General features: G+C 36.3%; 1 protein-coding gene across 1 annotated transcript; it reads left to right on the forward strand.

The window, feature by feature from the left end:
• Positions 1-1115: 1115 nt before the first annotated feature.
• On the forward strand, positions 1116-13387 carry LOC131150966 (probable transcription factor PosF21). The gene is made up of 4 exons (XM_058102091.1): positions 1116-2609; positions 5945-6077; positions 6372-6456; positions 12584-13387. Exons 1-4 carry the CDS (start codon positions 1924-1926, stop codon positions 13000-13002), a joined length of 1323 nt encoding a protein of 440 aa, XP_057958074.1. The 5' UTR covers positions 1116-1923; the 3' UTR covers positions 13003-13387.
• Positions 13388-14110: the final 723 nt, after the last annotated feature.

A 14110-nucleotide genomic window follows, 5' to 3' on the forward strand; every position in this document is an offset into this window, starting at 1 on the left:
CCCATAAATGAATCTCGAATCTTACATTATAAATAGAAAAGAAAAACATGTATAATTAAGACCTAGATTATCTGAATTTCATTTAGATCACGGGATAGAGAATTCTGACCGTAGAATGTAGTGTACGTTAAAGACTTTAATGTTGCTAAAGGATTTTGTTACGCTAAATAATAGAAAGTTCTAAGTGTAACAAAAAGTTTACATGAATTTACACCTAGTATTGAGTCACCTTTCATGTGGATTTATTATACATTTGCAATCTAAAGTGTAAAACAACTTTCATACACGTGAGCCATATGATAAAAAAAAATGCTAGCAAATAAGACAATAAGACCATCAAACGACCATGATCCTCCCACACATATACTTAGACACATCCTACTATTTTGCTAATGCATTGGTGCACGCACGCACAATAATGTGCAATGCCGCAAGACCACTAGGTATTCATTAACATCATATGAGACCCCCTCTTAATCATTAGGGTGAGATTCGATATCAAAATGGAGAGACCACTTCATATATTTGCATATATTAATAACATTCCCTTGTATAGCAAAAAAATTAGTACACCAGGTAATGTGAATCTACACTTAGGATCATTTTTATTTTTTCCAAATGAGAAATTTGATTAGTTAATTAAAGAGTGTACTTAACAATTTCATTTTCATAAAAAACAACAAACTCTCTCTTATGATGGAAAGAGCTGAGGTGGATCCTGCTAATATTTGAGTTGTGTCAACTCGTTTTTATCTATGCTAAAAATATAAAATAAGAACTTTTTAAATTTTTATTAGGTAATAAAATAAATGATATGTTTATCACAATATATTCCTTTTAAAATTTTAAATATGTCAAGCTTTAAATATCACACTTGAATTTATGCCTCGCATCATCCAACCTTAAGTATAAAACAATCATCCACGTTCCAAAAACACATCTTCTTGCGTGTAAACCGTCCAATAAGCTGAAATGACAAAATCAATAAATGTCAACTATCGAACGGCCAGGATTCATCTCACATCTACACTCGAGTCACACTCGATTATTTCCCACCCTTCCCAACGTTCTCACTTCTCCGCTCGTATAAAACCGCGCCCATGTCGTCTTTACACTCTATCACAGGTCATAGCTTCCGTGTCTAAGAAGCTTCTCTCTCTCTCTCTCTCTCTCTCTCTCTCTCAATTTTTCTAATCTTGCAAAATTTCCCTGCATTTTCCCATTTAAAGCTGTGCATTCTCGCTTCCCAATCGCTCTTCCTAGTCCTAAAATCTGAGTGAAAATCTGTGTAGTTTTTGAATTCTATTTTCTCGGAAATTCTCGTGTGTTTATTGAAAATTTAGCATTTTCATGGAGTGTTTGTATCAGGAAGCTTAGTTCGGCATTTGGATTCTGGGGTTTTGTTCTCCTGTGCGCTTGAGTATTGCTGGCCTTGTACATTTTACGAAGGTTTTCTTGTATGATTGTTTGATTCCTTTGTAAGGCTGTGTGCGCTGATTAGATCTTTGTTTTCTGGGGTTTTCTCGATCCGTTTTGTTGGTTCTGAAGTTTTTTTTATGAGTTTAGGGTTTGTGATCAGAATCAGCTGTTCGCCTGTTGTGTGACTGTGTGCGGTCTGAATACCTTGGCGTAGGGTTTGTAAAAGTCCCTGTCCATTAGGGTTTCTTATCTGAATTTGAATTTAATGGTTTTTCGGGTTCAATTCGAAGACCTCCATCTTCGATTTTGAAGGAAAACTAGACTCTTTTTGGTTATTTGATACCATTTAGCAAAATCTACCGTTTGAGCAAAACCTGACTGCAGATCGTTTGATCAAACGAGTTTGCGTTGATTAGTTGGAGGAAATAGGAATAGTCATTTTTGGGTTTTAGGATTATTGCGCTTCTTCTTTCGAGGTCGCTAGGATTCGTTGATTCTTTCTAGATGGACAGAGATAAATCCCCAGGGCACGGTGGAGGATTTCCTCCTCCGTCAGGTCGTAACCCAATTTTAGGGAATGCTTTCGGTGTGAAATCTGAACCGTCGCCATCGGCGCCGCTGCCCCCAATGGGACCCATTGGTAATTCGGAGCCGGGTCACTTCGGCCATGGAATGCCATCCGATAGTGGACGATTTAGCCATGACATTAGCCGCATGCCCGATAACCCGCCAAAGAATTTGGGTCACCGCCGTGCCCACTCGGAAATTCTTACCCTTCCCGATGACATTAGTTTTGATAGTGATCTTGGCGTTGTGGGTGGTGCCGAAGGCCCTTCGTTTTCAGATGACACTGAAGAGGACTTGCTATCTATGTACCTTGATATGGACAAGTTCAACTCGTCTTCTGCTACATCTGCATTTCAAGTGGGGGAACCATCATCTCTGGCTGCAGCAGCTCCTGCACTCGTCTCTGCTACTGGGATGACTCCTATGGAGAATGTAAGCGCGGGGACAACTGAAAGGCCTAGAGTTAGGCACCAACACAGCCAGTCCATGGATGGTTCCACTACGATTAAACCAGAAATGCTTATTTCTGGTTCAGAAGAGGCATCCGCAGCTGATTCCAAGAAATCCATGTCGGCAGCCAAGCTTGCTGAACTTGCCCTTATTGATCCAAAGCGTGCCAAGAGGTCAGTATTTGTTAAACGGATCTTAATGCTCCCTTTAGTGGAGGTATTTGTCCTTCTAACTATACTCAGGTGAATTAATGCAATGGATTATCTAATGCTTCTATTTTATTTCTTTAATTTTGCTTCATATATGTATTACCTAACTGGTGCCAAAGGGTATTTCATTTATGCCTAATTGTGAACATTACTAGTATTTTCCCCTTTTCTTTATTAAAATAAATAAATGTTTTTGCTCCTGCACTCCATTCTCCACTCTGCCCTTCTCTTCTTGTCCTGCACGACAGCTGCTGGATGTGCAAATTTATATTGCATGCTTATAGCGCTGGTTTTAAGGTTCTTATTTTTAGGGTGTTGGCATGCATATGTGTATGAGGTGCTGGCATATTAGAAGGGACCTTTTAGGATAGACATGCTTTGCATATTAGGGTGTTTATTTTTCCAGTTTAAATTATGTTGTCAAAGAAATAGGAACACTTACACATGAGCATTATTTCAAGCCAAAAAAAACTATTGTTTCTGCTGTTTCTAGGAAGTATTATTGGGTGAAACTGCAAAACTTCAGTGTTTACATATCTGAATGGGAAATTTTTGAAAAATCATTTGAATTGATGGATAGTAGGTTTGAATCATTGATGAATAGTAAGTTTGAATCCTGTTTTGAGTCAACCATGAAATTGCAAACGATTGCACTTTCTGTGGCAGTTGCTCCTTTCTTCTGCTATTGCCATCACCACCAAGGAAGCATGTGATGTGCATGCAATATGATACAATATGGATGCATTGATCTGGCAATTCTTTAACGTTAAGGATACAATATGGTGGACAAATGTTGATTAAAACAACTCAAGAATATGTTTTTGAAATATTTACAGCTGTTACTGATTTTAAATTAAAATAAAAAATGCTAAAGATGGTCAACTTTAAAATAAACTTGTTTTTAAAGAAAATACATATAATCCATTATCTAAAAGGCAAGCTACATTATCCGCGCAGATGGGACAGAAAACTATTTCACAGCTTGAGCTGAGTCTGGAATAAACTAGTTATTGTGCAAACATTCAAAACTTCAAGTCCCAATTTAGGGGAAAGAAGAAATTTTAACCCAAAACTTGCAAGATAAAGGAATTCCTTCTACATAGAGCTAGAACCTAATTACCTAGGGAACTTCTAGAATTGTGGTTAAGACTCAACTTTCAATCTTGTGTACAACAATTGAACAAGAGCAGCTGACTGTCAGACGGGGAGGGGGGGGGGGGGAGAGAGAGAGAGATTGAGAGATAGACAACAAGGGGGAAGAGATATCTATGTTTCTCCGCTCATTGTCAGGGAGGGCTAGGATTTTTATGCTCTGTTTTATTAATGTGACCACTAAATTTCACAAATTAACAAATCTGATCCGTTTCTTTTAGACTAAGCTCGACAGGATTTAAAATTTTACAATTATCATTTTTTAAATAGGAAAATCTAAAACTATCCACTTATGTATTGAAGTATCCCATATATATACGCGTACATGCACATGCACACATATACACACCTTTTTTATCTCAGATGTACCTGTCCAGTATTTGATATCAGGAAATTAATTAATAATTAGGGATTTGTATCTGCCATGCATATTAGTGTGTGATGTGAACATATAAGTAGGGTATTTTCAATAAAAATAAAAATTAAAGAAATTTCAAATAAAATTTTTAAAAATTTAAGTTAAATTGTAAATTACTTGGTGGCCATTCATAAAATTTATGTGTGTGTGGTGTTAATTAAGAACGTCATGCTGAGAGAGAGTTAAAACATAACAAAGTTCAAATTATTTTCATGATCTAAGATGCAACTCTCAATTCTTTTGGAATGGTCCAAGAGTTCTAGAGATTAACTCATGTTGGGACATTCCTTTCATTTAAACATTCAGTTAAAATCTTTCTGTTAAATCTAACTCAAGATTTGCACTCACCAAATGCTGAGGTGTCAAAAGGTGCAAAAGGTGTTTCTCTAATACAATGTGTAAGCCTCAGAGTGTATAATGCGCTGGCTTTTTTAGAATTGGGTATCTTAGACAAAGCATCAAGGCGAGCCTTTTAAAGTGTGTGTGCGCACGTGTGTGTGTGTGTGTGAGAGAGAGAGAGAGAGAGAGAGAGAGGTCTTGTGGTATTTTTTTGGCAGAAAAAGTGGAGCATACAAAGTGTTGATGGTCAAGATGACATTGGAATTTTGGTTGCAAGTTCAAGGAGCTCAATGCCAAAATTATGACATCAAGGATTAAGCCCAACAGGATTTAAAATTTTACAATTATCATTTTTTAAAAAAGAAAATCTAAAACTACACAAGTATGTGTTGAAGTATCCCATATATATAAGCGCGTGCGCGCACACACACATATACGCACTTTTTTATCTCAGATGTATCTGTCCAGTATTTGATATCAAGAAATTAATTAATAATTAGGGATTTGTATCTGTCATGCATATTAATGTGTGATGTGCATATATAAGTAGGGTATTTTCAACAAAAATAAAAATTAAGAAAATTTCGGATAAATTTTTTAAAAATTTAAGTTAATTTGTAAACTACTTGGTGGCCATTCATAAAATTTATGTGTGTGTGTGTGTGTTGTGTTCATTAAGAAAATCATGCGGAGAGACAGTTAAAACATTACAAAGCTCAAATTATTTTAACGATCTAAGATGCGACTCTCAATTATTTTGGAAAGGTCCAAGAGTTTTAGAGATCAACCCATGTTGGGACATTCCTTTCATTTAAACATTCGGTTAAAATCTTTCTGTCAAATCTAACTCGAGATTCACAGTCACAAAATGCTGATGAGTAAAAAGCTGCAAAAGGTGTTTCTCTAATACAATGTGTAAGCCTGAGAATGTATGATGTGCTAGCTTTTTTAGAATTGGGTATTTTAGACAAAGCATCAAGGTGAGCCTTTTAAAATATTTGTGTGTGTGTGTGTGTGTGCGCGCGCGAGAGAGAGAGAGAGAGACGTCTTGTGGTATTTTTTTGGCAGAAAAAGTGCAGCATACAAAGTGTTGATGGTCAAGATAACATTGGAACTTTGGTTGCAAGTTCAAGGAGCTAAATGCCAAAATTATGACATCAGGGATTGAAGTGAAATTGTTCGAATCTTCAAACACTTATGTGCTCTTTTACCCTATAATTTTTTTGCCTAAACAATATATCAAGAGCTTTGCTAGTTGTTTCCCTCTTCTAGCTGTGAAATTATTGTTTGCATTATTATCTTCGCTTGTATTTTTCTTTTTTCTCCACTAAGTCGTTGCCTTGGAGAGTCTTCTTTGCTTTATTCCTAGTCAGTTTGTGGTATGTCACAGGATCTGGGCAAATCGGCAGTCAGCTGCAAGGTCAAAGGAAAGGAAAATGAGGTACATAGCTGAGCTTGAGCGGAAAGTGCAGACCCTTCAAACAGAAGCAACTTCTTTGTCTGCCCAATTAACCCTTTTGCAGGTAAATTTCCTATTCTGTTACAGTATTCTTAAAGTGTGACAAAGTCTTCTTTAATTTCTTGAAACGTATGGTCTTCAGTTTCTTCAAGTTTCCGGTTACAATGTAGAATTTGGGATGCCTTATGGAAATGTTGCACATGCATTGTTGTAGCCAGTAGCCTTCTTTCTTGTTTGTTTCACTTTCATTATATCATTTATTTAAAAAATTTGAAGAACTTTTTATTACTAGTATAGTTTAATAGCCTTGGATGATGGATAGACATCACATCTTCCTTATGGGTCTCCTAATGTGCAGAGGGATACAAATGGTCTGACTGCTGAAAACAGTGAACTGAAATTGCGTTTGCAAACCATGGAGCAGCAGGTTCACTTGCAAGATGGTGAGATTTCTTTGAAGCACTGTTTTGGAAGCTAGCTTCTTTTCTAGCTGCCTTCTGTTTCTGAATTTTTTTTCTTTCCATTTTGTAACATATGTTTGCCTTTTTGTATGCACTCATGAGACTATGAGACACTTTAAATGCCATATGATTTGACAGCTCTTTAAAATTTCTTCCTGCATACTTATTAAAAAAATGAAAAATATGCAAGTGTATTTTGAGTAGATGTGAAAATTTCATTATTGCCTTGTAGTCATTGTTTTAAGTTTCTGTGTTGTGAATGCTATGTTTTTTGTTTACAGCTTAATTTTGTGATATGGAATAAGAGGGATAGGTTGTACTATACAATGGAATGGTTGAAATACAGTGTCTTATATCTTGCAAGTGCTTGCAGTGCCGTTCTTTGTGGTTCAATTATATTAGAGAAGCAATTTATTGAGGTTGGAAAACTTCACTTAACTTCCCTGAGTGTGATAACACTATTGCTCTCCATTGTCAATGACAACATATGTAACTTATTTTTATTTAGACAAATTTACCCATTTTCCAGTTTTAGTCTTTTCTTCACTTCCAATTGCATCCACTACACACGATGACCCACCTTTGTCTCCAGATTGTTGCCCCCACCAACCATTGTCTTCATGATATTTGAAAATAAACCTAATTGACCTTTGTTTTCATGAAATTTGAGAGCATCAACCCAATCAAATATATGCCATCGCGTGACCCCAAATCTGTTTGGTACTCTATGGACTATGGACAATAAAATCAAGTTCTCCCACATCATCCCAGATGTAAGATGTCGATTGGTTCTTGACCAACCATAAAGAATCACAACGCCGCAGGGTGTTTATAATAAGTTAAGGATTGCTTGAGTTGATACCTTTCCAAGCACATAACAATCCTTTTCCACTTCTGGCAATAGCCCACTGCTGTCTCATCAGGGACAGTGGCTAGGTTTCAAAAAAGTTCCAGAAGCAGTGCAAGAAGATGTGATTTATTGATTCAGCAAGTTCCAAACATAAGAAGCACCTCTTAACACAGGAGGATGTTAAGCATTTTCCAAGAGTGGCCTCCCATGCAAATTCACTTGGGATCGTAAGTAGTGTTCTTTATATTGGATTTTGTACAAGCTACCATAAGATTTCATAAGAGGGTCAGTTACCTAATCAAAGACATTCTTACCAATGGAATGCTCTAGGAAATCCCATGATCTGTAATTTGATGGCGATTGTAAGGACTTCTTGCCACAACTCACAAGCTAGATTGAAAATGGAATTTTATATAAGGGTAGAATTTTCCGCAGCAAATATTGTGCCAAACATTGGTCCCAGTCCCTGCTTGGAGAATGATAAATCACAACTTTTCCTGATGAATTTTCAAACTCCAGTACCATGTACTCCTCTTACTTCTTTACTGGCCTAACCATTATGCCAAAGATCAAATTTTGAAGCGATGATTTCCCTCCAAAAATGGTGGTCCTTCTTCCTTTGTGAATCTTGGAGCTATTTCCTGAGGTGGATTTTGTTGAAAGTAGAGAGAGATTTAAGCCCTTAGCCTCTGTTCAAATAAGTTGTTTTTCAGCCCTCATTTAATGCAATGATATCTGAAGTCCTCCCCCATGCTTTCCCAAAGGAATCTCTTTTCATTCCTTCCATCCTTTTGGAAATTAAGCAAGATATATAGGAAAGACTGAACGAGGGACATATAATAGACTGGGAGATTTGATATGGTGCTCTTGATGAGGGTAAGTCTCCCACATTTTGATTGATATCCTTTCTGAATTAGCTAGTTTCATCAAATCTTTCAATGATGATCCCAAACTCCTTTGCCTTTGAATTTGGAACCAAGAGGGAGATTGAGGTAGGTAATAGGAATTAGGAGTTGTCCCCAATTTGCAGCTCAAAAGTGCAAGGTAAGGGCTTCTATTACTGTCCATCACCGGGATAATTTCACTTCTTTGAATATTTACCTTCAAGCATGAAATTGATTCAAAATCAAGGAGAATGCACCTGAGGTTGAGGATTGGCTGAGGGTCCTTCACAGAAATGATAGTGTCGTCCGGTAAAAGAATATGGGGAACTTCCATTTTGCTTCTATTCTTTCCAATACTGAAACCATTGAGAAAGCCTCCTTTGGTTATAAACACTCAACACTTCCATTATCATTATAAACAATAAGAGGCAGAGTGGATCACTTTGCTTCTTTAGAAGAGTGAAAAGAATTTGAAGGGCAGCCATTGATGAGCATTGAAAAAGTTGGGGTGGTAATGCTTTGTTGTGCCCAAAAAGCCATTCTTCGAAGATTGTGAAGGTGTAAGTTTCAACTCATGTGATCAAAACCCTTCTCAATGTAAATCTTACAGACCGACCCTCTTTTCCTTTCCTTGGTAGAAATCCACAACTTCATTTGTGATTAGAGTTGCATCCATTATCTTTCTGCCTGCTACAAAAGCATACTGCTGCTGACAGTGACTTTCAGAATTGCTGTTGAAGCCTTGCAGCGAGGACTTCAGTTAGGATCTTATAGATACTGCTCTGAAGGCTAATAAGGCATAAGCCCTGAATGTTGGAAGCCCCAGTATTCTTTGGAATCAGGATAACAAAGGTGCAGTCAATGCTGCTCATAATTTGCATGTTCATTAAAAAAATGCTTATTATGTCCTACTTAAGAAGGCCCCAATGGAATGTGTATACCGTTCCTGCATAAGAGTTTTTGCAAAGAAACTGGTGGGGATGCTTTGTTTCTTTATAAGCGGACTGCCATCCTCTTATTATTTTTTCAGACAACTTATATTTTTACGTTATGTTGTCTTCAATTAATTGATTAATTTTGAGATGAATGGGTGTCTAATGGTTATGAAATTGTTTCGTAATTGTTTGAAATTGTCCCATACTTGTTTTGAATAACTCTAGGACATAATTATTTCTAACTAGTACCATGTGTTGTTTAGATTACTGCTCAGTCATCTTTTATTTTATTTTTGAATGACATGTATTCTCTATTTTATATTGTCATGGATTACAACAACACATGCCTTAAATCCCACTATGTGGGTTTGGATACATGATCCTTTTCTGCCAAGTCATGTGATCAAGGACATTTTCTTTGCATAAATTAAAAGCTATTAAATCCTTCCTCCCTTTGTCATTCCAAGTTATTTTGGTCTTACTCCTTCCTCTTCTAGTATCATTTACAATGACTAGCTCGCTCCTTCTTACTGGTGCACTAATTGGCTTATGTTTCAAAAGTTCAAAGCATCTAAGTTGCCCCTCCCTTATCTTATCTTCTACCGTTGTTGTACCTAACTTATTGTGAATATGTTTGCCAATCCTTAATTTATCCTTTAATGTTACACAACTCATCTACCTTAGCATGTGCATTTCAACCACTTTTACTTTTTGGATGTGTTGTTTCTTGGTTGCCCAACATTTTGATACATAAAGCATGGATGGTCTTATAGTTGATGTGGTCCTATAAAACTTTTCTTTTAGTTTTAATTTTAGTCTATGATCACACATTCACCCCACGCACTCCTGCATTTTACCCTTCTTGTTTTAACCCTAGTAATACATACTCTTCAATTTCTCCCTCCACTTGCATTTTAGATCCAAGATATCAAAATGTATTAGTGTTGTTGATTTCTTGGTTATCAAGTTTAATCTTGTCTTCTATATTTCTCCTTACATGGATGGAATTTATTTCATATATTTTGTTCTACTTATCCTAAAAAACCTCTAGACTCGAAAGGCGTTCTCCAAAGTTCCAACTTAGATTCTATCCCACTCTTACCTTCAATTAAAACAATATCATCTACGAACAACATACACCATAAGTTCTCGTTTGGATATTCTTTGTAAGTTTATCAATCACTAAAGCTAATAGATAGGAGCTTGAAGTAGAAAGTTGATGTACACTTATTGTAAGTGGAAATTCTTTGGACTCTCCTCATGGAGTCATAATTCTGCTAGTCATTCCTCTATCATCCATCCTTAATGACATGTATATCTATTGCATACTTTCATAAGTTTTATTGTGCAATTGTTATTATAATTTTCAATATTACCTTCATTTTTGTAATAGGTATTAACATGTTTTTCCTCTATTCCTTTTGCATTTTATTGGTTTCTCTAAGTGTTGAATAAATTAGTTAACTCTATATTTCCTTTATCCCCTAGACATTTCCTAACCTCAATTGGGATGTTACCTAGTCCTATATATACCACTTTTCATATTTTTTAAAGCCATCTTAACTTTGGTGACTCTAGTTTTGCGAATAAACCTAAAATTGTCTTCTTCTCATCTGTCACTTCTAGGTTTAAGCATTCAATTTGATTTTCATTAAAAAAAAAATCAAAAGAGTATCTACTCCGCCTCTCTTTTATGTTGTCTTCTTCTACCAAGACCTTATAATTTTCATCTTTTATACATTTTATAATTCCTAAATTTTTGCACTTTTCTCTAGCTCTACATTCCCTACATCTTTGCACTTTCTTTCTCTAGATCTAGCTAGTTTAGTTTGTCTCTTTGTCCTTTTGTATCTAGTTTACCATGTAATTATTATAAGCTTTATGTTTAGCTTTACTAATGGCCATTTTTGCCTCTTTTCTTGTCTCTTTAGTGGTTATGAAATTGATCCATTATTTATTATTGTGGATAACTTTTTAACACAGTTTTTCTTATTGGAAGGACAATAAATATGGTCATTGCAGATGCTTGTGATGATCATGAAGGTTTTTAAAAAAAAAAAAATTCACTTGGCTCAATTTGAAAATTGAGTATAGCTTGGAACTCCCCTGGTCTCAATCCACTGTTACTAACTATTTTGAATGACACTAGAAACATCTGGAAAATCAATTGAGCTGGATTTTTGTCGACAAATTACTTCCTATGTCCTTCGTGGGATCATGTGCAACCGTTTGATTTGTGTATATTTCATCACTATCATCAATCCTACTAATCAAAGCTAACTTTTACTAATAAAGAAACTGGAAAATGGGGTTGAAGTAGTCGCCTGATGTGGAATTATTCATTTATTTATGTGATTGGAAATCTCTATCTCATGATAAGTTTTGTTATTTTCATTCCAAGTTGAAGGAGGAAATAGTTTGAAAACTATTGTTCTAATGCATTCTATGGTTTTTCTTATAGTCTTCTGCTGTTGACTTGATTAGTCAAGACAGTAAACTAACTCGGAGTTGTGAACCGAGTCAATGAGATCTTAATCAGGCATTTGGTTTAAAGAATTCTTGAGGATTCCTGGAATTGTGAGTTGGGAATCTTTGATGCCCATATTCAGTTCATTTTGGAAACCATGGCAGGCATTTGAGATTCCCTGGGACCCCACTATGGCCACTAACCATTGCATTTTTTTGGTTATCCAGAATCCTGTTGAAAGGCATCCTATTCCATAGCATAGGATTCCTAGGGATCCGGTTCCCCAGACCAAATGCCTAATTAATACTTTTCATTCCTGAGGCGGTATGAAAAATATTTCTAATTTTGGTACTTTATGTCCTAAATATGATGGTGTGCATGACATGGATTTGTCAAAGTTTGAGCTGCAAAAACAATTTGGTAGTTGTGCTGTTTAAAACAGAACAAAAACTCTGTTACCATGTGTTCAAAATTTCCTATTTTATGGATCTTTGACCTTGTTTTTGTTTGTTTTATGTTTTTTAGTAAAAACAGTTACTGCAGAAATGGAGAAATCAGATATAAAGATGTTGTATGGTTTGACTCTTGTTTTAGTACCATTTAGAAGTATTTTCTGTACCAAGTATATAAAAAAATAAGAGCAGAAAAAAAGCATTTTCATCCACTGTGAACCAACTTAATTTAAATACTTGCTTCTGATTAACTTTCCAAGAATTGGGATATTCACTAGGAATGAATGGGCAAAGCCTTTCCACTGGACTTGGTGGTAACTGGGAAAGAAGTTTGTAGAAGGTTGCTCCTTTTATTGTTCGGAGGTAGTAGTGTTTCCAAATCTGCTGCATTTTTACAGAACTGCTGCATTTCCCATACCATGAAGTATGAAGACTGGGTCTTCAATGTGAACCTCATATGATAAGTTCTGATTTATGATTTCCTATAATAATGTTATTTTCCATCTGCTGTTCCATGATAGCATTAAATGACGCATTGAAAGAGGAGATTCAACATTTAAAAGTATTGACTGGCCAAACTATCCCAAATGGTGGACCAATGATGAACTTCCCCACTTTTGGAGCCAATCAGCAGTTCTATCCCAACAACCATGCAATGCACACTCTTTTAACTGCACAGCAGTTTCAGCAGCTCCAGATCCATTCTCAGAAGCAGCAGCAGCAGCAGCACCAGCTTCAACCACATCAACTGCATCATCTTCAGCACCAACAACTGCAGCAACAACAACAGCAGGAACAGCCGCTGCATCAGCAGCAGCAGCAGCAGCAGCAGCATCAGCAGCAGCAGCAAACTGGTGACGTGAAAATGAGAGGTTCTGCGCCTCCAGCCAGTCAGAAAGATAATCCTTCAGACAACTCATCTGTTGCATCCAAGGATTGAAAGGCTCTCAGGTTTTCAGGATTCAGTTTGTTCAAAATCTTGGTTCTCATCGGGGATGACTGAGATAGGACATATTTGCTCTTCTCCTTCTCCTCTCCCTGGGTTTGTGGGTAGTCAGTTTGGTTACAAATGACATTTTCTAGGAAGTGTTCCAGACTGAATTATGGTTTATATATTTTTACATGGTTAAGGTAGTGCTAAATATAGCCCTGTTAAATCACTTTCTTTTTTGTTTTTGCACTCCCATCCTACCCTCTCATTTTTCTTGGTTCAGTTGTATATTTGTATTTTTGTGGAGAGCATGTGTCCACATGAATCAAATCACCAAGCTTTTGTCCTCTGGAGTGCTTGAGAATTCAAATGCATATACTAGTGTTTCCTGTTATTACACTGTTTGCTGCTCAAAGGTGCAAGTTTTGCCACTTTATTTATTTATTATTATTTTGGGTGTGTATCAAGTGAGCCCATTAGGCTTGGCCCCTAGTTGGATGAGGGCTGGACACAGTTTCTGAAGAATCGGCAATGTTAAAACCACACTTGTAGTAGCATCAGTACATTAGAAACTCCTTAACTATGATTAAATCGGTGGCTTGCCAGATTGCTGTATTAAAAATTTCTGGAATAAATTCCAACTGCCTGTAGTTGCGACCTGGCTGTTTTCATGTTTTGCATCATTCTTTATATTCCCCTTACCTCTGTTTCAGATTGTAGTGTTTGAGCATTATCCTTAAATTTTCATGCTAAATTTTATAAAATTTACTGCTGCTTTGAAATTGGGAGCAGACTGGGCCAGTCATCCTTCTCACACCAATTTCACGGGCTTCAATAAACATCAGAAATGCTGCAGCTTCAAATGGTAAATGAACTCTCTTGGAAACATATGAGAGAGGAAAGATGATGGTAGTTCAGATATAGTTTTTAAGTGTGGAAAATAGTGAATATTCTACCGTTCAAATTTTAATTAGGCTTTATTATTATTATTATTATTTCCACATTTCAAATGCAATCAACTATTATGAGCATGAGGGTTTTCGTTCGTCATCATTTATACATGACATCATTTTACAGCCACTAATTTATGCACCATTTGAACAGCTGACGTATGATG

The sequence above is a fragment of the Malania oleifera genome, chromosome 3 (assembly GCF_029873635.1).
Source record: "Malania oleifera isolate guangnan ecotype guangnan chromosome 3, ASM2987363v1, whole genome shotgun sequence".
In the NCBI taxonomy this organism is placed as follows: Eukaryota; Viridiplantae; Streptophyta; class Magnoliopsida; order Santalales; family Ximeniaceae; genus Malania; species Malania oleifera.

Bases quoted from the DNA above. Each gene is read 5' to 3' on its own strand.
- LOC131150966 (XM_058102091.1), top strand. From the start codon at position 1,924: ATGGACAGAGATAAATCCCCAGGGCACGGTGGAGGATTTCCTCCTCCG. The intron at 2,610-5,944 runs GTCAGTATTTGT...GGTATGTCACAG, and splicing joins GATCCAAAGCGTGCCAAGAG to GATCTGGGCAAATCGGCAGT. The intron at 6,078-6,371 runs GTAAATTTCCTA...CCTAATGTGCAG, and splicing joins CCCAATTAACCCTTTTGCAG to AGGGATACAAATGGTCTGAC.